This window comes from Nothoprocta perdicaria, unplaced genomic scaffold (genome assembly GCF_003342845.1).
Source record: "Nothoprocta perdicaria isolate Ctin4 unplaced genomic scaffold, notPer1 scaffold_275, whole genome shotgun sequence".
In the NCBI taxonomy this organism is placed as follows: Eukaryota; Metazoa; Chordata; class Aves; order Tinamiformes; family Tinamidae; genus Nothoprocta; species Nothoprocta perdicaria.
In genome coordinates this window covers 370,013-391,601 of record NW_020455505.1, presented here as the reverse complement: position 1 = coordinate 391,601, position 21,589 = coordinate 370,013, and the positions used below count along the sequence as shown (strand labels likewise).

At 49.4% G+C, this 21,589-nt stretch overlaps 5 protein-coding genes across 11 annotated transcripts in view; 3 read left to right on the top strand and 2 right to left on the bottom strand.

The window, feature by feature from the left end:
* Positions 1-2,616: 2,616 nt before the first annotated feature.
* Positions 2,617-4,695, bottom strand: HSPB2 (heat shock protein family B (small) member 2). The gene is made up of 3 exons (XM_026041029.1): positions 4,691-4,695; positions 3,823-4,103; positions 2,617-3,068 (listed from the first exon to the last, which is right to left on the bottom strand). Exons 1-3 carry the CDS (start codon positions 4,693-4,695, stop codon positions 2,617-2,619), a joined length of 738 nt encoding a protein of 245 aa, XP_025896814.1.
* A 383-nt stretch (positions 4,696-5,078) lies between these two features.
* CRYAB (crystallin alpha B) lies at positions 5,079-9,199 on the top strand. Its single transcript, XM_026041046.1, has 3 exons — positions 5,079-5,415; positions 7,064-7,186; positions 8,347-9,199. Exons 1-3 carry the CDS (start codon positions 5,218-5,220, stop codon positions 8,548-8,550), a joined length of 525 nt encoding a protein of 174 aa, XP_025896831.1. The 5' UTR covers positions 5,079-5,217; the 3' UTR covers positions 8,551-9,199.
* Positions 9,200-9,589: 390 nt separating this feature from the next.
* On the bottom strand, positions 9,590-11,309 carry CUNH11orf1 (chromosome unknown C11orf1 homolog). The gene is made up of 3 exons (XM_026041028.1): positions 11,085-11,309; positions 10,497-10,563; positions 9,590-10,118 (listed from the first exon to the last, which is right to left on the bottom strand). Exons 1-3 carry the CDS (start codon positions 11,307-11,309, stop codon positions 9,913-9,915), a joined length of 498 nt encoding a protein of 165 aa, XP_025896813.1. The 3' UTR covers positions 9,590-9,912.
* Positions 11,310-11,551: 242 nt separating this feature from the next.
* Positions 11,552-14,746, top strand: FDXACB1 (ferredoxin-fold anticodon binding domain containing 1). 2 transcript variants are annotated; one of them, XM_026041049.1, is made up of 5 exons: positions 11,552-11,723; positions 11,959-12,115; positions 12,258-12,461; positions 13,145-13,303; positions 13,415-14,746. In XM_026041049.1, exons 1-5 carry the CDS (start codon positions 11,552-11,554, stop codon positions 14,595-14,597), a joined length of 1,875 nt encoding a protein of 624 aa, XP_025896834.1. In that variant the 3' UTR covers positions 14,598-14,746. The 2 variants fall into 2 exon arrangements, with proteins under 2 accessions (XP_025896834.1, XP_025896835.1); XM_026041050.1 differs by lacking the exon at positions 11,552-11,723 and adding an exon at positions 11,812-11,841.
* Positions 14,747-15,604: 858 nt separating this feature from the next.
* ALG9 (ALG9, alpha-1,2-mannosyltransferase) overlaps positions 15,605-21,589 on the top strand; it is a 50,476-nt gene continuing 44,491 nt past the window's right edge. For 5 of the 6 annotated variants that reach the window (XR_003249687.1, XR_003249685.1, XR_003249686.1 and 2 more), the window contains exons 1-7: positions 16,210-16,674; positions 16,869-17,003; positions 17,533-17,603; positions 18,265-18,353; positions 18,965-19,100; positions 19,387-19,474; positions 19,619-19,724. Coding sequence is in view for 3 of the 6 variants with exons in the window: in XM_026040989.1 (XP_025896774.1) it covers positions 16,510-16,674; positions 16,869-17,003; positions 17,533-17,603; positions 18,265-18,353; positions 18,965-19,100; positions 19,387-19,474; positions 19,619-19,724 (790 nt within the window). In the remaining 3 variants the exon portion in view is untranslated. Of the gene's footprint in view, positions 15,662-16,209; positions 16,675-16,868; positions 17,004-17,532; positions 17,604-18,264; positions 18,354-18,964; positions 19,101-19,386; positions 19,475-19,618; positions 19,725-21,589 lie in introns of those variants that run through there. The other variant, XM_026040991.1, reaches the window with a different exon arrangement.

The window sequence follows — 21,589 nt, the reverse complement described above, 5'->3', positions numbered from 1 at the left end:
CCCAGTATGTGGCAGGGAGCTTGCCAGTGCACACGGTGCCTCGAGCCCTGGAGGATTTAGGGTCAGGCTGGTGGAGGCAGATAGGGTTGCATCCTAGCGCCAACTGGACCGTGTTCTCTAGCTCCTGCAAAAACCAGTTGGTCTCAGGAGTCTGTGTTCCCTCAGGAAGTCGCAGACTGTGCATCTCAGAATTTGTCACAGACACTGTTGGTTTAGTGAGCCAGTCTGTGTTTTCATTTCAGGGATAACTTGGGCTTTGTTGCTTTGTGGAAAGAGAGAAAAAAAGAGGCTGAGAGGTGGTTCCCATCAGCCCCCGACACAAATGGTGGAGCTGTTGGTTTGAGCTCAGTCAGAGAAACAGAAAGGCATCGAAAACATTGGCAGAGCTAGAAAACATTTGGCTGCCATTCTGCATTCCCTTGTCAGTCTGTGTCTGCAGGGATAAAAGCGAGCCTGGCTTTCAGTGCTCCTAGTTGGCAAAGCGATCACGCTATTTTGTGCAAAGCCGGTAAGGGCCCTGCGCACAGCCCAATGCTGCCCGCCAGGCAGTGCCAGCCCCCCTTGCTGCATCGCCCAGCCAAGCAGCTGCTTTAGTGCACCCAGAGACATTGTCTGGGTAACAAGCCATGCAGCTGGCTCAATGCGAGCTGGCGGGAGCCAAGCAGGAGAGCAAAGACAGAGCTGAAGAAGCCAGTTGGAGAGGAGAGTAGTGACTATTAACTTGTATCGCAGGAGCAGCAAGGCACCTCATACACCAAGAAAGAGGACCACACTGCTGTAGGTATTGTACAGGCACACAGCAAGCTGGCATTTAAAAAAAAAAAAAAAAAAAAAAAAAAAAAAGGAGAGAGAGCTCTGAACTCTCTTCGCCACTTTTGCCTAAAAATTTGCCTCAAAATGCCACAAAACCGTTTGCAGCCCCCAGCAGCTTAGTGACCTGCAGTCCATGAGCTGCACAGCCAGAGTAGGCACAGATGCCATTGCATCCTCCCTGCACGGGCTGAGGGCTTTGGCACGGGCTGCTGTACCTGGGATGCATTTGTGCATCAGATACGGCATGTGCAGGAGCAATTCCTGCTTTGACAAGCAGCCTCTTCTGTTCTTTGGAAGTCCATATCTCTCCATATCTCTGAGATTATTATTATCGACTGAGGCAAAGCCTGCTGCACAGGTGGCTTTTATTTTGACAGCATCTTCTGACATACTTGCTGGCAGCAGCTTATCCAGTCCTACTTCCCGGGGGAGGCCATCCCTCCGACTACAGACAGTGGTACAGCGGACAGAGGCTTCGCTGCCCTCCTTCTCTCTCTCTCTTGCGAATGGCAAGGTCCTCAGGGCTGTGCTTTATTTCATGCCCATCCTCACTGCTGTCAAGGGCCCCAGGGAGCAGAAAATAGCTGCACAGTGGCTTGGTCTGCTCTGGGTCCTGCTGTGCTGGTGAGAAAGGGCAGCTTGATCCCGCTGCTTGAGCAGCCCGGAGCTGGCTGCATGGGACAGGTCCTGGGGCTCTTTGGGGTCCTATTTACTCCCTGGGGCAGCACTCAGGGCCAGCAGAGCAGCTCCCAGCAGGGCGAGAGCGATGCTCCCACAAGCCCTGGGGCCCAGGAGCCTGCTGCCTCCCCACAGAAGAGCCCCATATTTGGTCAGTGACACAGCGATTTAGCTGCTTTAATTGGCACCAAGACAGAGCGCGACAGGCACCGGCTGAGCCCTCGGGGCCAGCCAGGGCAGCAGCTGCAGCCAACCGTCCGTCGCACACGCAATCCTTGCGCTGGTGTCACAAGACCAGGGAGACATTCCTGCTGTGCCCCAAGCATCACGGTGCCTGCAACGGGGCCGTGTGTGCCCAGTCCACAACTCAATGCAGAGCGCCTGGCTGCCCGCAAGGTTTCCAGACATGCACTGTCAACTGCCAAGAGCCCCTAGCCCTCAGGCTTCCCTCCTGGAGGTTTCTGTCAGCCTGCAGAGTGAGTGACCTTGTCTGCGCTGGAGCAAGGAGGGTTGGTGGCAGAGGTGCCCTGGCTGCCCCTCAAGTCCCCCATGCCAAGCTCAGTGGGCATGTCCCACCGCTCTGCTCACTGAGGTGCCATCTGCACTCTCCACTGCAGAATAATCTGGCCAGTAGCACTGTGAATCCGAGGCAAGAAGAGAGAACGTTTGTCAGATTTATTCCTCTTTCATCCTAACAGCTGTGGCACTTTTACACATTAGACATGCCTTTCCATCTGCAACCCCTTCCGTAGCAGTCAGCCGCTGGCTCATAAGTGAGGCACCAGGATCCTCCCTCCCCTCTTCCCAGCACCCAGGAAAAGCGGCTCCTTCCAGGCTGGAGTGTAGTTGTAACCCTTGCAAGTCGGGATGGGCCAGGAGCACCCTGCATGGTGCTGAGTGGGCGCTCGACTCAGGAGACAACTTGCATTACAGTTCCTCACACTAACACTTCAGGGCCCCTCTTTTTTCAGTCCCAAGCCCCTTTTTCCATCCACATGCACCTCTGTGTTCTCACACTCCGCTAAGCACTGGTGGTGAGAAATAGGGGCCTGGCACCAGGACATCCCCCCACCCCCTGCTCCAGCCCTGGAGCACAAAGGCCCAGAGCTTTTTACTCTGGGGCCTTTAAGACTCTTCTTTCTCCTTCCCTTCCTTGGGCTGCACTTCCTTTGCCTCTGGCTGCCTCTGCTGGGTTATCTTCACCTCATTGACTCTGGCCTTCACCTCCTTCCCGGTCCGGGGAGCCACGATGCTTAAGATGCCGTCGTGAGACAAGGTGGCTTTCACAAGCAAGGGGTCGACATCCAGCGGGAGGATGTAGGTCCTGGTAAACTCTCGTGAGATGAAGCCGTGGCGGTCAGACTTCTGCGGGTGCTGCCCCATCACTTCCAGCAGGTTGTCCACGGTGCGGACAGTGAGCTCGTCTGGCAAGAAGTGGCAAACATCCAGGAACACCTGGAACTTGTGGTCGTTGAGGCTGATCTCAGAGGTGCCTCGGTCCAGCTGTTTGTTGATCCGTGGCCGGATGTAGTAGCCGTGATAGAGGGCAGGGGCTAAAATCTCACAGGGGGATACACCTGAAAAGGAGATGCAGTGAGGAGCATGGGCTCCTGGGGGGAAGGAGAAGGGCTGGCAGCCGAGCTGATGGGGTATGGAGGAGGTTGGAATGTAGGCAGCAGGTCCCTTGGGTTTTGCTGCTGCACCAGCTGCTCCTAATGAACTAAATTCCTGTCTCTGCATCTCCAAAACACACACTCAGAGCCACCATCTCCCAAACACATGCTCAGTGGCATCCGGCCACCACCTTCCGCGGGCTCCCTGTTGGGCAGAAGGCACCGCTAGGTGCATGGGCTGCTCTGCGGAGGCAGGCCCAGGGCTGGGCATGGGAAAACGCTGACGGTGAAGAAACTGCTGAGGAACTAAAGCCCTTTTGTGCGGCATTGTCCAGGGGGCTTTCCTTGGGCTTTCGGCCTTTTCACGCTGCCTGGACACTGAATGGTTCTGCTGCTGCCCACATTCCTCCCCTGCTGCCAGCCCCTGACGGCTTTGTGCTCAACGCCCCAGCTCAGCTTTTCTCCACTGCCCCCGGCTGCAAAAACTCCTCCCTGCGCTAGCACTTTCCAAAAGGGCCTAATTCTCACCCTTGGTGAAGTGGCAGGGGCCCTGCAGCAGAGAGTAGTGGGGTACGCAGCGTCTGGCTGGTGGGCAGGGGGGCACCCGCTCAGTGATCCCTTAATAGCAAAGGGGAGCATGGAGGCAGGTCCTGTGCAGGCTTGTGACCATCAGGCCTTCTGCTGGGCATAACACGGCGCACAAGGGCTTGCCCCTTACCTTCCCCGAAGTTCTGGTCGTAGATCTTGCTGGGGCTGGCAAACTCGTACTCCGAACTCATAGGGTAGGCGTGGGGCACGGTCCGTGCGGCCATGGTGCGTTGGGAGCGGGGACCTGCCGAGCGCTCACTGCTGCTAAGAGTGAAGGCTGCAGATTGCAAGGCTTTAACGGGGTGAATTCCGCAGGGAGGAGTGTGTGATAAAAAGACGGACCAAAATAGCTGTGTGCTCAGGCCCAGGGACGCCTCGCCAGGGTGACGAGGGAAGCTCCTCGCTGCGTTCCTGTAGGCAGTCCAGGCATTGCTGCAGACAGGGGCATCTGGGGAAATTCCTGCACCCCCTGGGATCCCTCCTTGAGCAGGGCGTGTGGGTATGTGTAGGGTTTGTGGAGCTGTGGGAAAAAGCTGGCTGGATTCTGGGCACTGCTGCCTCTCCTTCCCCTGCCCACCATGAAGGAGTTTGGTTTTCCTAGGAACTGACTGGAAGCCTGAGCCTTTTGCTCCTGTGAGTGCTAAAGTCCTCCAAGTATCTGAACTGGGCTGGGCAGGACCAAGATCATTCTACGGGCACCTCCACAGCTCCGGCTGAGCTTCTGAGAGGCGGCCATCTAGCCTGTCCTGGAATTCAGCACCCTCTGATGAGACCTGGAGAAAGGCTCAAGGCAGGTTTATTCCTGCTGCAGCTGGGGCACGTGGAGCTCCCCAACTGCCAGGCTCTTCTGCTCTCTCCAGCAAGGGGTTTCTGCAGAGAGCGAAGCAGCTTGCTGCAGGAAGACATCCTTCATTTGCAGCCACACTGGCGAGCCTGCACCGAGGCAGCTGCGCTCACAGCCCCTGTGTGCTGGGCTGCAGAGAGCCACGCAGTCACACCTCATGGGATCTTTCCTTCTTTCCCCCCAGTGTAACTAGCCTTGGCTCTCTTTGTGTGGAGCTCTCCCCAAGCTCGTGGGTGATGCCGGCAGACAGAGCCCTGAGGCTGGCAGCAGAAACAACGGCCTCTTGTCATTTTCCGTGTGAGCCAAAGATAGGAGCCGCATTGATCCCACTGGCATCTGAAGCAGCTGGGAGCATCAGCCAAGCCGACTGCGACTCTGCAGATAAACAGCACGTGGGGAGCAGGGCGGGTGGCAGGGCAGCTTGGCTTCTTGCTGCCCCATCAGGCTCCTTTTCTTCATCTCCGCTGTGCCCTCCTCCTCGGCAGCATGATCAAATCCTCCAGACAGTGCCCGGGCACGGCGAAGGCACCGGCCCACAAGCAGGACAATAAAATCCCTGACATCACGGTTCGCGCGGGCTCGGCGGGGGGAGGTCAGGCCGGCCACTCGGCTATAAAGTAGCCCTGCTCCCCGCACAGCCTTGCAGTGCAGTCGCCGGCCCCGCTCCTCACGCACCTTCCAATGGATATCACCATCCACAACCCCCTCATCCGCCGGCCGCTCTTATCTTTGGTGGCGCCAAGTCGCATCTTTGACCAGACTTTTGGAGAGCATCTGCAGGAGTCAGAGCTGCTCCCTACCTCCCCTGGCCTCAGCAGCTTCCTGATGCGGTCCCCCATCTTTCGGATGCCCAGCTGGATAGAGACGGGGCTCTCTGAGGTAACCTTGGCTTCTTACTGCTCTTTGCTCTTGCTGCGTGTGCATCCTGATGTGCCTGGAGCTGGGTCCCATGGCAGCTGAGAGCTGGGAAGCTGCTTGCAGGCACTCACTAGGAAATGCCTGAGGGAAACGTGCTGTGCTCGTGTCTCTGCTCCTCCACAGTGGGCACGGATCTCTGCCTGCTCCGCTAGCCGTGGGACTCTGAGCAAGCACTGCCATAGCCTTGGGCACGGAGGCGAGCTGAGCTGACGTGGTGCTGCAAATGACTGTGAGAGCGGAGGGGAGAAAGGATGAAATCTAAATTCCCTGTGAAGCTGTCAAGCTCGCTCTCTGCCAGAAGGAGAGTGCAGGAGTGGTGGAATCCTTGTGTCAGGCAGGGTGGCTAGGGGAAAAGGGGCCTGTTTTGCAACACTTTGAGAAACACCCAGCACCCAACTGATCATGAAACAGCCCTCCAGCCCCATCCGTCTCCCTCACTCCCTTGTGCTGCCAACAGCGAGAGCTGCTTCCTATTCCTGGACCTGCTTGCATGTTCATAGCGATCCCAGAGGTGAAGAAGACATTCATCCTGGCCAAAGTGCCAGGCTAGAGGAAAATCTAGCAAAGAATGCCTTTCCTTTGGAGGCCTCCAAGCCCCAGCACCTTCTGCAGAGAAGAGCCAGGAAAGCTCTGGCTCCAAACTACTTTTTCCCTAGACGTCGTATCACTTCTGAGCAGGAGGGCAGCTCACAGCTTTCTGGTGGTTTCCACACTGGTTTGCCCTGCCCTGGCTGTGTCAGCTCTGGCACTTGACTGCGACCCCAGCACCTCACCAGCAAGTATCTGCCATGGTTGGTAGCGCCTGGGAAGCTCAGGGCTGCTCTTGCTCTGGGCCCTCCAGCCTTCATCTGGCTCACACCAGGTCCCACAGAAAGGAACAGCATAGGAAAAGTCCCAGAAAATAGCAAGGTCCCAGGAGTTTGTCCAAGCCAGGGAGATAAACGATGGATACCAAAGGTGAATTCAACATCAGGAATCATCAAAAAGCAGCATTTAGTAGAGGTGATAAAGTGTAAAATGAACACTTTTGGGAAGGAGCACTTTTGGGAAGATTAGCAGCATATGACTCAGAGTTTTGTCAAAAATCCAGCTGCTCGGATGAGAGAGACAGGCAGTGAGGCAGCAGTGTTTGCCAGTGACATGTTACTTCAGCTGCTAAAGAGTGACAAGAGAGAAGAAAGCCTGCAAGTGGCACAGATGAGCTGCAGATAGCTGCAGTAAGGTTTCCTTAAAGACCTTGCAAATCTAGTTATAGAGACTTGAAATCTCCAGACATTCTGTAAAAAGAACCAGATATAAAACCTGTAGGCCAATGAAAGAGTCAGTTTTAATAAATTCAAGTTGGAGGAGTCTCTTTGCCACCCTGGGAAAATACTTATCCCATGTAATCAAAAGAAAGAAAAGCATCACACTTTAGCAATGGGCTTTAATGCAACAGGCAAGAAGGAACGCCAGCACTAGATGAAGGAGGTTGGATGGCGCTGCTTTTTCTCAGGTTTTTGGGTGAGGGCATGTGGAGGTACCATGAGCTGTTATATTCTGAGCACCTTTTACAGCTGAAACTCTCACTTGCTCTTTTCTGCTCTTTTCATCTCCTTGCATTTTGCAGATGCGACTGGAGAAAGACAAGTTTACTGTAAACCTTGATGTGAAGCATTTCTCTCCTGAGGAACTGAAAGTGAAGGTATTAGGGGACATGATAGATATCCATGGGAAACATGAGGAGCGCCAGGTAATTCTGTTTTTACTATGTGGTCTATAGTCAGTTCTGAACTTCCTCACCTGTGGTAAAATGAGGAGACTGCAAATCTATCCTTTCCTGAGCTCATCTGCAACCACTTCTGATGTTTTTTTATCAGCTGATGCCAACAGAAGATGCTCTGTGTAATACTCCTCACTGATCCCAGACTGGGCAGCAACAGGATAGAGATTTATTGCTGGTTATATGAACTGTGAACTGGACTGGAAAATCAACATAGAAATGTGCATTTCTGAGCCTTCCTCTGGCTGGGAAGAGGCCAGGAATGCAGGCAGCCATTCAATAAGTTAACAATGAACTGTAATAATTAAACAACATAATGAATAGTCCATTACCCTGTTCTGTTAGTAGGAGGTTATCTCTTCCTGAAAAAGGCCCATTTATGGGTTTGCAATATTTAAGGGTTGTGTGTTCTGCTGCTGGCCATCCTACCTCCTACTGGCCGCAGGGACCTGTGTGCCAGCCAGGCAAAGAGAAGTCAAAAGCCCTGTACAAAGCTGTACAAAACAGGGTTTTCCAGTTCTCCCTTCCTGCCTCAGCAGAAAGAACAAATGGTGGTGGCAAAGCAGCTATGCCAGTTTAACTGTCAGCACTAAGAGCATCTGGGAGCACAGATTTGCCGGTCAGGAAATTCAGCATTGTCTGATGTAGCTGGGACAAATCCCTAAATCTGATGTTGCCCCTGAAAATTTTTCTGGTTAAGAAAATAATCAAGTATTTTAGCAGAGATTAGCTCTTTGGGAATCTCTGTTTTACAAGAACTCTAGAGACCCTTGGGAATAGTTGTGGGCGGTACTGGATGTAGCTCCAGCTCCAGCGTCTTATAAATGGCCTCAAAGTGCTGGGTGACAAAGGCAGTCTGGCTGGCACAAGAGCAGCAACCTAAAGCCTCCCCTTGCAAATGCCGTGCTCACAGGCAGCCACAGTCAGGGCAGGGCAATGTCTGACTTCAGCCAGTCTTGGCACATTGTTATAAAGACATCTCATGAAAGAAACTCTTAAAACATTCAGAAATATCTTCCTTTGAGGGTTCAAGCTTCCCAAACTCAGGCTGTATGCAAAGGGCCCATGGTTTGGTTGGAACTGAGTGAACACATCTAATCGGGGCTGTTCCTTTTCTTCTCCTTTTGAAGGACGAGCATGGCTTTATTGCCAGGGAGTTCAGCAGGAAATACAGGATTCCAGCTGACGTGGATCCCCTGACCATAACCTCATCACTCTCTTTGGATGGCGTCTTGACAGTGAGTGCACCAAGGAAACTAAGTGACCTGCCTGAGCGCACGATCCCTATCACCCATGAGGAGAAGCCTGCCATTACAGGAGCCCAAAGGAAGTAGGCTGCTATTTAAAGTCAGACTCGGGCTTTTCAAGAACAGTTCACGCCACATGCCAGCTGTAGTGAATGGCCACTCTTATTTATTTATGCTGAGTAAATTTACTAACAAATAAAACCTGAATAAGCACTTTGTATTTTTGTTTCTGAATGCTCAGGACATGCGAAGTGTTGTCTTAATAGAGCTGCATAAGCTTCCTGTGCAGTGAAACATACCTGGCATCATTCCTGCTTACAGCCTGAACACTGGTGTGTCCAGGAAAGCTTGTCCTGGTGGTCAGAATCACTTTGCTGGTTTCATTTCATTTCATTACTCCCATGTTTTGCAAATGTCTAATTGCATGAGCCCTTTCCCTCAGTTTTTCTGAATGTGTTTCACAAGCAATTGGAAAGTCTCTCTGCAGGAGACTAGACTGATAAGACAATTACATGACAGTTGAAACCCATTCTAAATGCGGGTCTTAGATATCAACTGAATGGAGGACAATTGTATCTTAAATCTCTACAATGACTCATGGTATGGGGAAGTGTCCAAGTGCTGCAACCAATTCAGACCGTTTGCAAATGACAGTTGCATAGTTGCTGTAAACAGATACGCCCAGAGCAGAGAAAAATGTCCTGCTCTCATGGTGCAAATCACATCATTTTGAAACTATGTGACCAGTGCCCTTCAAACAATAAATAGCATCTGAAGTTTAAAATATTTATCTGATTTATACTAACATTGTTGAGTGGTGCAAAATGCTGAAAAGATCTTCTCAGGTGTTACCAGCTGCTTAGCATCTCTGGTTTCAAAGAGATACCAGCATAAAGGAAAATCTGTAGTAATGGAATTGAATCTCTCTATTTCTTGTCTAAAAGGAACAGAATGCCACAAATATGTCCACTAATGCCTAGATGGTGACGTACAGTTATGGTTCAATCTATTTTCTCTATCCTTTATACAAGTTAAGACAAAAAAAGACCTTGTAAAAGGCATCAGTTTAAATTCAAATGAACTGAAAGAGCGAGCATGCTTCCCCCAAGGCCGTGAGACAAATAAACAATCAGTGATGTGGAGTCGTAATCAAATGCCCCAAACCCCACCCAGATGCCAAGTTCTAACGTTTTCTATTAGCGGGCTGTAATAAGCTCTTCCAGCTCACAGCCCTATTTGAACCTCACTGACAAGGCACAGCACGATATAGATGCCCTTGATCACCTCTGCACACAAAACAAGCGACAGAAAAACAGACAAGTGACAAACAGTACATCTTGGGAAGCAAGAAGAATATATTTCACATGGTGCTACATTTGGTTTTAATGTCTGAAAGTTTTTTCATCCTGAAGGCCCTCCTTGTAGCACAGCTGGCAGACAGGCCTCTTGTCACTCTGGAGGCGCAGTCTGTAGGTTTGCTGTTGTTTTTCCCGCACCCTCTTGTTCTTTCTCCAAGCCTTGGTCGCTAGCAAAAGAAATGCTCTCATATGGAGGTCTGTAGTCGATCATGTAGCAGGACTGCTCAGTTGGCTTGAAAGAAGGGGGTTCCAACTCAGGCTGGTGGCCTGGAAACCAGTGAGGTTCTTGCTTAAATCCTAAAAGAAAAGCAAAATAAGTCAAAACAAACAAACGAAAACTTGAGGAATTTCAAAGTAATAGGATTATATCCAAAAAGTGAAATGGGGAGAAATTTTTGCTGCAGAGTAGTGTTTAGCCTAAAAACTTAGTAGCAAGAAATGGGAATTCTGAGTGGCAGCTCCTTAGGGACAAAGGTGATGAGGGTAGGTGGACGAGAACATTTGAAATGCAAACACCACTCCCTAAATGACTTGAAATACCTGTTACATGGTGCTACATGGTGCCGACTCAACAAGAAGAATGGAAATCTGAATTATTTCATCTCTAAGTACACTGTCATTTAGAAGCTTCTCATTAGCTCGCCTACAAACCAAACAGACTTTTTGTGCACCTACTTCTTGTTATTTGATGCTTTCCCTTGTCGAAATCTGAAGAGTAAGTTGTTTCAAAGCAGTGAGAATACTGAAAAGAAAAGCCCTTATTTAGTGTGGCCAAACACATGTAAACATTAGCACTATTTTAATGCAATCTACATATAAGTAAACCCTAGCATTTTGTACTTTATGGGAAGACCAAAACATCTGCAATTACGTTACCTCTTTAAAGACTGGTTAAGGTAGGATGGCAAAGCCTGGGTGACTTAATCTGACTCACCTTAAAAGGGCAAAACCCCGAACTGCAAAGGAAGGACAGTTGGATTGGGGCCATCTTCGGAAGGAATAAAACTGATTAACCGAAAGGCCATTTCTCAGGTCTGCAGTTCTGCAGCAGAACTCTTGTAGGTGAGGCTGAAGGAGCAAACTGTTTCCTCTCTCTTAAAGCTAAGTAGGAAAGAAAGGAGCAGGGCAGCTGGAAGGGCTGCTACCCCTGCTGGTCCCTGTGTCGCAGACGTGCCAGGGATAAAGCAACAAAGCCCTGGCCCACGACACTGAGGGTGCTGGGGCTCGCTATGGCTCTCTTAAGGGCAGAGGAGAAGCACACACCTGGGAAGGAAGGGGCTTGGGCTGCACAGCTTTCTGGATACTGAATCGCTCCTCGTTCCAGTTCCCCATGAGGGTTTTGTGCGAGTAACTGCTTTCGTTGGTGCTGCACCTCCAGCCGAACTGGGCGAACTTGGCCGTCGGGCTCCAGTCATCCCACACCTCCCCGTGGCCGGTGGCGCGCACCAGCGAGCCCTCGCCGGGGAGCCACGGCCCCGCGTGCGCCATGTGCTGGTGCACAGAGGGTCCCCAAGGGCTGCCCGTTCCTTCCCGAGGTGGAAAGCAGCGCTGTTTTTCTTAGTGGGGACCTAGGGAGTCGTTCACCCCGCTCAGAGCGGCGGGGACGTTGAACCCCCGCGCAGGGGCCGCGCTCCACCGCCAACGGCCGCCGCCCCCGGCTCCTCGGGGCGGCGCCGCGGCGCCATCTTGTGCCGTAAGCGGCAGCAGCCGCGGCGCCGCGCCGCGCCGCCATGGGGCCGGCTCCCCGCATCCTGCTCATCGGCGAGGGCAACTTTTCTTTCGCGGCCGCCCTGTGCGACGCCGCCGCCGCCGCCCGCTTCGTGGCCACCTGCTACGAGGGCGAGGAGGAGGTGTCCGCCCGGGCACTGGCCGCCCGAAACATCCGGCGGCTGCGGGACAGAGGTTAGGCGGCGGCGCGGGGCCCTCTCCTTCCCTGGAGGTGTCTGGGCAGCAGTTGCTTTGCTTTGGTTTTGGTTTCCCTTCACAGTATGCATGCCCACAAGTCACAATTGTGCTGCAGGTTGGCATTTTTAGCAGCCCCACTTAGCCCCCTTTTGAATGCAGTTTAGTCATTGCCTTGGTTTAAAAACTTCACATAACTTAAAAGTTCTTACGCTTCTCTTTGCATGCTTTTGAGGAGCTGAAGTTCTGTTCTCTGTGGACTGCACAAAGTTGAAGGACTACTTTTTACCATCCGACAGAATGTTTTCATGTGTTTATTTCAACTTCCCGCACTGTGGAAGAAAAGCTGGGGTGGTGAAGAACAGGGAACTGCTTGCTCAGTTCTTCTCCAGGTGAGTAGCATTAGAGTTTTTGTTTGTTTGTTTGTTTGTTTGGCCAATTGACTGCTATGAAAGGGCCTTCTAGGTGCTTTACTGGTGTTTCACTAGCACTATACAGATTCTGAGTGCACTTACTGCTTGGCTTTCCTTCTAGTTGTGCAGAAGTGCTGGCAGAGAAGGGTGAGGTCCATGTGGCACTTTGCAGTGGACAGGGTGGGACACCTGCTGATCAGCCAAGGAGAGAGTGGCACAACAGCTGGCAAATAGTGGCGGTGGCAGCAGGAGCCAGATTTATCCTGAGCGATGTTCGTCCCTTCAGCGCGGAGAGTATTCATGGATATAAATGTACAGGCTACAGGTAACTGTCAGGTGACCAAACTCAAATATTGAAACTAATGCTTTTGTAAGGACAGGTACCATCGTATTTTCTTTCAGTCTGTTGTTTCTTGGAGAGAGAGAAACTGCATTTGTATTCCTTAAAATAGCTACCAGTCTCTTTTGGCTCTACGGAGAATAGCTAAGATTAAAATCTAAGCTTCTTGAGAAAGAATCCTCCAGAAAAAAAGATAATTTAATGGTTTTTAAAGGTCCTAGTGGCCCCTTTTAGAACAAATGTCAATCTCGCCTTACAGGCAAGTGAGGGACTGTGGTATGTGTTTGTGCATAGCAGACAATCACAGAGTCATAGCCTCGTTGATGGTATGAATATCTGGAGATCATCTAGTCCTACCCTGCAGCTCAAAGCATGATGGGCTAGAGCAGGTTGCCTAGAGCCATTACCTGTTGAATTTTGGGCATCTCCAAGGATAGAAACTCCACAGCCCTTCTGGGTAAGTTCTTCTGGCTTTTCACCACACACACAGTAAAAAAAAACTGAGTAGCCTTTTGCTCATCTCCTAACAAGACTTGGCATTTAGGAATAGTGTTTTTAGTGTTATGGGCAGTAGGTCTCTTCAGGTTATCGCTGTCACTGTACATACTTTTGATACATTAAAAACACAAATATATCAATGATTTTGTTATGTTTTTATATATTGATAGGAGTCAAGATAAATCTTTCAGTGTAGAGGGAGCTTTAAGCCACATTTTCACACGAAGTACTCCACTTCTACATCTCCAACCTGTGGTTTGCCACATGCAACTGGGAAGCAGAAGAGTTTCTTTTCAAGTACCACAAATGCTTGTGGATAAAATTAACAGGTAAGCTTTGTAATTAATAAGGGTTTGACAGTAACATGCACTCTCAGCATACATGACCAGCTTGGCCCTGTACCAAGTGGAGTCTATAATTTGTCCTGTTGTTTTCCACAGGGACTTCTTAGAACTCAGTTCAGAGCATCCAGTAAGAACAGTCAAGGAGAAGCTCACTGCGGTGCTCAGCCAAACCTTTCCGATACAAAGCATTGACTGCTCCATTCCTTTGCTACACCAAGGTCATGTCGGTGGTGGTTGTCACTCAAATGTATTTTGGATCGTTCTCAAACCAGAGCAGAATGCAAGCACGGAACAAATGGCTAATGGACTGGCAAATGGAGTGTTATTTTCCCACATTGATTTTTGCAAGGATGCAGATAACAATGGCTGCATGAAGGTACAAGAGGGCAACGACATTTCAGAACAATATTTCCTTAGGCCTTCCCTGCTGCTCTACATTCAGACATTAGTTGAAAGAGACACCTTTCTGCCTGGAACACTTGGTGTTTTTTGTGGACCTGTCTTCAGGAAGTGTCCTGTCTCTCCCTATTCTCTGCCTGTTTTTCACGAAGTGGTGTTTGTAGGTGCAGTTGATAAGGGTATGGCGAGTGGGTTTATTCAGGTGCTGGTAGATACCATTAGGAGCGGCATATATTTGCTTCACCAGACTGTTTCTGGTTGTAAATTGAACATTGCTCTGCAGGAAGCAACAGGCCTTGAAGCAACAGAACCAGATAACTTTGCTGCTTCTGAAAGTCAGAGTACTAAAATTCAACACTCCATTTGTGTGCAAACGGATGCTTTAGGCTCCTGTGAAAAGGATTTTTGTGTGGGAACTGTAGGCACGGCTTGTGCAAAGGGCAATGGTTTGGTGATTGTGTTTGCATCATTGAATCTGGACCTCCTAGCTATGCTGGTCTGTGGAATCGCCGACTGGCGAATGCTCTGGACATCGGATGAGCGCTTCCTCAGTCAGTTTCTTGGGGGAGAGTTAAGGCTTTTTAAGAGTTTTTCTCTCTATCCACCTTCTTATGTGCATGATGTCAGCTTCTGGGTTCCTGAGAGGGAACCGTTTGATGAAGTGACTTTTCACACCATTGCCAGGCAGGTGTCCTGTGAAACAGTTGTATCCATCCAGTTAATTGACAGCTTCCAGCATTCAGAGACTGCACGGAAGAGCTTGTGCTACAGACTGACCTACCAGTCCTGTGACAAGGCACTGAGCTGCCAGGAGGCAGCAGAGATGCAGCTACTTTTTCGGAAGGAGATACAGCGGTGCTTGCGTGTAACTCTCCGGTAAAGCATTGCCGGCTGTCAGCAGCTGTTGCTGGTCTGCAAAATGGGGACTGCATTTGTTGGACCCAACACTGCGTGTTGTTGCAAGGCCTTTTGTAAAGGTGCTGTGGACTAGTTTGATGCATCTGCATGCATTTTAAATGTGAAAAATCCTGTTAGAAGTAACAAAGACCCTATGCTTTTTTTTTTTTTTCTTTCTTTTCTTTTTTTTTTAAGTGGAAGCTTTGATGAGATTCCTGTAATAGGTGTAACTGGAATTCATCCGCTTATTGATGCCAAGTCACTGTGCTAGTGCTGCTGATGTTCAACCAGCGCCTTTCAGCGATGGCTGCTGTATCGAGTGTGCTGAAACTGAGCCTTTTAACTGGTTCAAAAGGGTTGTATGGACTTTGAGCACTCAAACGCTCTTGGAGCAGGTGCATGGTCATATCAGTGCCTGCTGTCTGACAGGTCTGCGCAGTGCTGCACTTTCAGAAGGAGGGGCGGTGTAGGATAGACCCCATATGGCTCTGTCTCAATTCATTGGTATGTTATTGGATAGTAATGGTTGTGTTAATAGCTAATATAGACAATAAATAGTAATGAGAATTCTGTGATTCCCATAGATATGAGCATTTTAAAGACTCTCCTCTGAGGTGCTACCTAATAGCTGCAATAGAAATTAATAGCCACTTCCAGGTAACCCTAGTCACAGATTGTATTAGGGAATGTACTCGTTTCTGTGAGGTATGTGTGTAAACAGCTCCACCGGCTGCTAAGCAGTCTGTTAATTGGCACCTTATGGAAAGGTTTCAGATCCCTCCCGCAGTAATTAGCCCCTAACCCTTCCGAGCGGCGCGCGCTGCGGCCGCCGGGGGGCGCTGCCGGCCCCGCGCAGCCGGCGGCGCCCGTGCCCACACCCGGCATGGCGGCCGCCGGCTTCGGCCTCGTCTCGAGGGAGGGCGCGGGCGCCCGGCTGCCCGGACTCGGCATGGCGGCCAAGGGGGCCCGGCAGCGGCCGCGGGCGGGCGGCGGCGAAGCGGCCCGGCCGCGGGCGGAGGCGGCGAGCGCCGAAGAGGCCCGCGCGGAGTAGATGGCGGGGGGCGCGGGCAGCAAGGGAGGGGCGCGTGCTGGCTCCCCGGGCTGTGCGCAGGCGTCACGCGGCGGGAGGCGGGGGGGGGCAGGAGGAGGAGGATAACCGCCTCCCAGGGGTCAGCAACGGTTGCGCGGGGTCAGCGACCGCCGCGCGCGGCGAGTAACGGTCTCCAGGTGGTCGGGCACCGCCGCGCGCGGGCAAAAACCGCCGTCTAGGGGCTCTGCAACCGCAGCGCGCCGGGGCGACTGCACTCCTCTCCCGGGGAGGGAGGTGCGCAGAAGGACTCTTACTTTGGACGGTTTTTACTGAGGGCTGGGGTTTTGTACATGATGCATGACCCACGTAGCGAGTGGGCATCCTGCAGCTTGGCAGACTCAGTGCAAGAGGGTTTCCTTGGCGTGTCCAAAGCAGCTTTTGCTCCACATGGCACCACAGCAGGCAGTGCTTGCCTTGCCGTCTCTGGTCCAGAGTAGATGGATGAGGTCAGGAGGGGGTTGGCGTTCAGGGGTGGAGTGGGGTGCAGGAGCCTTGCTGCTCTATGGTGTGGTGGAATGATGCCAGGATGGGGCTGTGAGGCCCGCAGAAAAAGTGGCAAATAAAAGTGCCATCTGTACTCACTGCATGCTCTCCATGAGCTTTGCATCATGGTGGGAATTGAGGAGGTGCAAACATGCTTAGAGCAGCAAGAGAACAATTCAAGAGGGTTGACCAAGACAATATTTTCTGATGGAAAAGGGCTGGTTTCTTGGCTACTCGGTGAACTATAAAGGCTCTTCGTGGCTGGTTCTTTGCTTAGGAACACCTCGTTACTATTAATCCTGTTCCTGAGACTTCCTAGTGTATGTTTATATATGTCTTTTGTACTAGGCCATCTGGGAACAAAACAGGACAAGTCTGGGCCCCTGAAGGATCTACAGCTTTCAAGTGTCTCATCTCAGCCAGGTTCTGTGCTGCTCTCTTAAGCAACATCTCAGATTGCGATGAGACTTTTAACTACTGGGAACCGGTAAGTAGCACCTTCTCCTTGGAGCAGTCTGAGAGTTTGTAATCAGTTCAAACAAAGGTAGATTTCTCTAAAACCTGTTTCTAATCTGTGCTTTACAAAGAAAAATCTTCTTACTCAAGACTTTAATACTGGGAAATGTGAAACTGCGGACTTTATTTGACCCATGTTTGTTTGCTTTTTAATTATCTCTGTAGACACACTACCTCATTTATGGGAAGGGATTCCAGACATGGGAATACTCTCCAGCCTATGCCATCCGCTCCTATGGTTACTTGTGGCTTCATGCCTTACCAGCCTTGTTCCACGCTAGAGTTCTACAAACTAATAAGGTAAATAAGACACATGAAGGCTTCTCTTGCAAGAAACTAATGTGCTTTTAGTGTGGGTTAAACTATTGCTTTCTCTGTTGTCAGTGATTATGAGTGTTAAAAAAAAAAAATTGCTGAAAATGCATTCCGCTTTGGGTAGCTTTTGTCATGCATGCTTTGAATGTTTTTCTACAACAGAATCCCGAGGCATCTGTGGTGTTGCATGTTATTTGGATACCTGGACTGAATTTGCTTTTGCAAATACTTTTCTTTACAGTCTTCCAGAATAGGAAGATAGCACCAGTCAGTTCAGTGCACCATGTTCAGTTTATGTGCTGTAAAGGACTTCAGGATTAGAGGGCTAGGCCTTGAACTGCTGGGAGCTTTTGCCATCCCTTGGTGAGCAGTCTCTGTCAACAAGAAGAGGCTCAGTTGCTGCTGCTAAATTTGCTCCACCTGATCCAAACCTTTTGTTCTTGGGTCCTGTTTGATACCACCAGGTGTATCAGCTTCACTGCAAACTCTGTTCTGACTTGGATACCTTTTCTAGGTTCTTATCTTCTATTTCCTGCGATGCTTCCTGGCCTTCCTGAGCTGTGTTTGTGAACTCTACTTCTATAAGTGAGTATGGGAAGATGTCTGCTGTGTTTTCAAGCAATATGAATAACACAGTCAATTCTTGCCACAGAAAACGTTCTAAAGCCCACATGTGAAGATATCTGCTAGACTGGGTTGCTTTCCAATGAAACTTAAAGATATATGTCTTTTAAGACAACTTAATATTGTTTGGAGTTCCACTGCTAGGACAAAATGCACACGCCTCCACTGCAGTGTTTTGCCTTGGCTGCACTTCTCGCTGATATCAGCAAGTAGGGTTGGATGTCTTGTAAACAGAGCTCTGCTGGAAGGAGACTGGTTCTGTGTATGTTTATCACAGTGATTTTTGGTGGGATGCGTCTATGGTTTCTCTCTGTGGTGTATCTGCCAATGGTGTGTACATCCACTAAATGCAGTAATCTGAACACGCAGTTGTCTTATTTAAACTAGATAGGTAGTTTTGCTGGATGCCTCTTTATTTGTGCCTGCCATTACTATCTGAAACCCAGGCCAGTGGTGACCCTGCTAGATTTCAGTTTGCCTTTTGGACTGAGGAATGGGAGTCATCCAGCTTAAAGCCTTGGGGATGCTCCAGGAACTGCTTGGGACTCTACATACTTTGGGTACTGTGCTTTTCTGTATTGAGGGTATTTCTGTGGTCTCTAATTCTCCCTTACTTCCTTAGGGCTGTGTGCAAGAAATTTGGACTACATGTGAGTCGGCTGATGTTGGCGTTTTTAGTCCTCAGCACTGGGATGTTCTGCTCGTCTGCAGGTAAGTCTCTTCAGCAGTGAACCTAAGTAATAATGACTTTGTCCAGAAGAACTAAACACAGATCCAGAGAGAAGAAAATCCACAGCACAATCTCTCTCTAGCAGCCAGTACGCTGTACGAGATATCTTGGTGTACTGCATTGCAGGTATTTCTTGTGGCAGGTGTGGAGACAGAATAACTGTTGATTCAGATAATGTTTCCTGCATCCCTTTTTTTAAAAAATCTTTCCTCTTCCAGGCGTATTAATTTTTACTGCAGCTTCTTGTCTGGATGCAGTGGAGCCAAGCCTTTCAAACAGGTTATTGACCAGCTGCCTTTAAACACTGTTTAATCTAAAAGAGGGAAAGCCCTTTTTTTTTCTCCGTTGTCATCTGCCTTTGTGTCCTGTCTCTTCTATCTGTGTGTGCCTTTCTGCTAAGTAAACTGCTGAAAGTCTTATAAACTTAGCTATGAGTTTCCAGAGCTTAAGTGTTTTAAGAGCTCCCAGTGAAACATCCCAACTTCAGTGGATATGGTGTGAGAGGTTTCAGCCTCACCTTGACCTCACGCAGTTCTCTGACTGTGGAGAAGGTGTGTTAACTCCTTTCTTTCTTTCTTTCTTTGTGTTGCAGCTTTCCTCCCAAGTAGTTTCTGCATGTACACCACCATGATTGCTATGACTGGCTGGTATATGGATAAGACCTCTGTAGCTGTGTTGGGGGTGGCCGCAGGAGCCCTTGTGGCCTGGCCCTTCAGTGCGGCCCTTGGGTAAGAGAGGAATGTTCAGGAGTTTCATACTTTCTCAAATATTTGTTTTTTGGCTGGTGGGAACGTAGGTGCTACAGGGTTGGAGGAACCACAGCCTTATTTCTTTGCTTTTGGGCTACTTAGGTTTGGGAGGATTTCCTGAGCTGAAATAAGTGAAACTGGGTGTAGTAGACCCCAGTGCAGTGACGATTCGCCCCAAGTTACTGCCTCCCTTCTTTCAAAGAGATAGAAAATCTGGTGGTGGGGCAAGATACAGTCTCCATTTCATACCTGCTCTCTCTTTCAGACTTCCTATTGCCTTTGACTTGCTAATCATGAAGCAGAGGTGGAAAAGCTTCCTAAACTGGTGTGTGGTATCGTTGATCATGTTTCTGGTAAGTCTCTATAATATAGCAAGAAAGATAGATTTGGCTTGCAACGAGTGGAAGAGGGAGTCTATAAACAAAATCACATAAAGCTTTTGGGCTGTACAGCTGAGAGCTTGTGACACTCCATACATTATAGAATGTTTCTTGCAGGTGCCCTTGGTAATTGTGGACAGCTATTATTATGGGAAGTTGGTAGTTGCACCTCTCAACATTGTCTTATACAATGTCTTCACCTCTCACGGACCTGATCTCTATGGTGAGTTTAAGATAACACAGCAGGAATGCAAACGGTGGTTTTCTTGCTGTTGTCAGGGGCAATACCAGGTAGGCAGTGACCTACCAGCTACTGTTTGCTCATCCTTTTTTGCACATACGCAAAAGAACGGCTTGCCACCTCCCGAAAGTGTCAGTTTTAACTTTTTGCCACGGGGTGGCTCTCTCGAGGTGAGAATCCATGGAACACTGTTATATTGTCCACTGGGTTTCAAGCACCTTTAGTTAAGCTGCTTTTAGTTTTGAAGTTCTGTAAATCGTCATGAGATGCCTCAACAACCCAGCATCACAACAGAGAGCTGACTGGTAGCAACATGAATGCCACAGGCACAAATGAAATTGTTTAATGCAGTTCGGGTTTGCCACCGTGTGTTGTCACGTTTACATGGTGCTTTCAGGATGTTTCAGAGTGGTTATTCACAATAAAGAACTGAGTGACTCGCCGTATATTTAAAAAATACTAGTTATATACTTGGATCAACTGCCAAGAGGAAAGAGACACATCTGCATGCGGATGTGCATGTATGTATGTGTCGGCTTTAATCCTGTTCTTGGCTGTTCTTGTACTCCTAGGTGAGGGTGCAGAGCTTTGGCAAAGCATGTAGCAGTGCAGGACCCGTCGTTATTTTGAGTCACATAAGTCTCTGCAGACTCCCTAGTTCCACACTCCCTAGTTCCACACTGTGCTTTAGGAATGGTCTTGATTATTTGACAGTATGTGGCCTGGGCTTTGCTGGCAAGTAGCATCCAAGGATATCATAAAGGCATTGTACAAATTCTAGAGAAGGAAGAAAGATTAACTCATTCCACATGCTTCTCTGGCGATCTTAATAGGTCCAAGTCAAGTTTGACTTGCATAGGCTACATTTGATCTCCTTGTTTCTGTCGTCCAACAGAATGGAGGGAAAAACAAAACAGAACAAAAAAAACCCTGCTGATAATGACAAGCGTCAGAGTCCAGAAAAAGCAATATTTAGGTTCCTGTTTCCACCTTGCTGTATAAGCCCTTCGTAGTAATTAAGCATGTTTTCCTTCTTTTTGGCTTAAGCAGTATAAAAGTTATCTCTTTTTTCCGGAGCTGAACACAGAGCGAAAGAAGTGACTTGCCTAAGCTTGCAAAGTGAGTCAGTAGCAAAGATGGGATTAATGTTTCGTTCCATATGGTCTTTTTGTTAGCAAAAATTCCAAATTGATGCATACAACATCATTTCAGGCATATAGTCAGACACAGGAATAAGTGCCATGGGAAATAACTAAGCTGATAGCCTCAACGGAATTTAAAAACGAGTTAGAAATATTTAAGGTAGCAAGGGCAGTCGGAGTTGTCATTGTCAATAGTCATGTCAAATTCAGAACGGATGTTAAACCTTATACTTTAGGGGTTTAGGATAATCCCTTAATGTTGGAGACCAGGATGATACCTAATCTGCAAGCAAATCATCTGTCTATCACGCAGTTTCCTGGTGCTAGCCTTCCCGTATACTAGGTGACCCACATCTCAGGTCTGAATCCTGCTGGTGAAACTGCAGTCTTTGTTCAGGAGCTACCATTTCACTAAGTTGCTCAATCCTGTAGTGCTAGAGTCAAAGAGGAAGAGTTCATTGTGTATCTAGTAGAGCTCGAGAGGGATTTTTGCTGGAGGAGACTTGAGATTGTCTTAGGGCACAGGCTATCCAGCATCTTTGCAGTCTGTTTCAGCTCTAGCAAGGTTTTCTGGGAGGGATTCAGCAGCGATCAGTGAGGGAGGCTTTCAGCAGCAGTGTTCTGCAGACTGTATTTGGAAACTCCCTTGCAGCCTGTTTCGGGTGGTGCTGAGTGGTGATATGTTCGGTGTGCTGTGGCACAGCA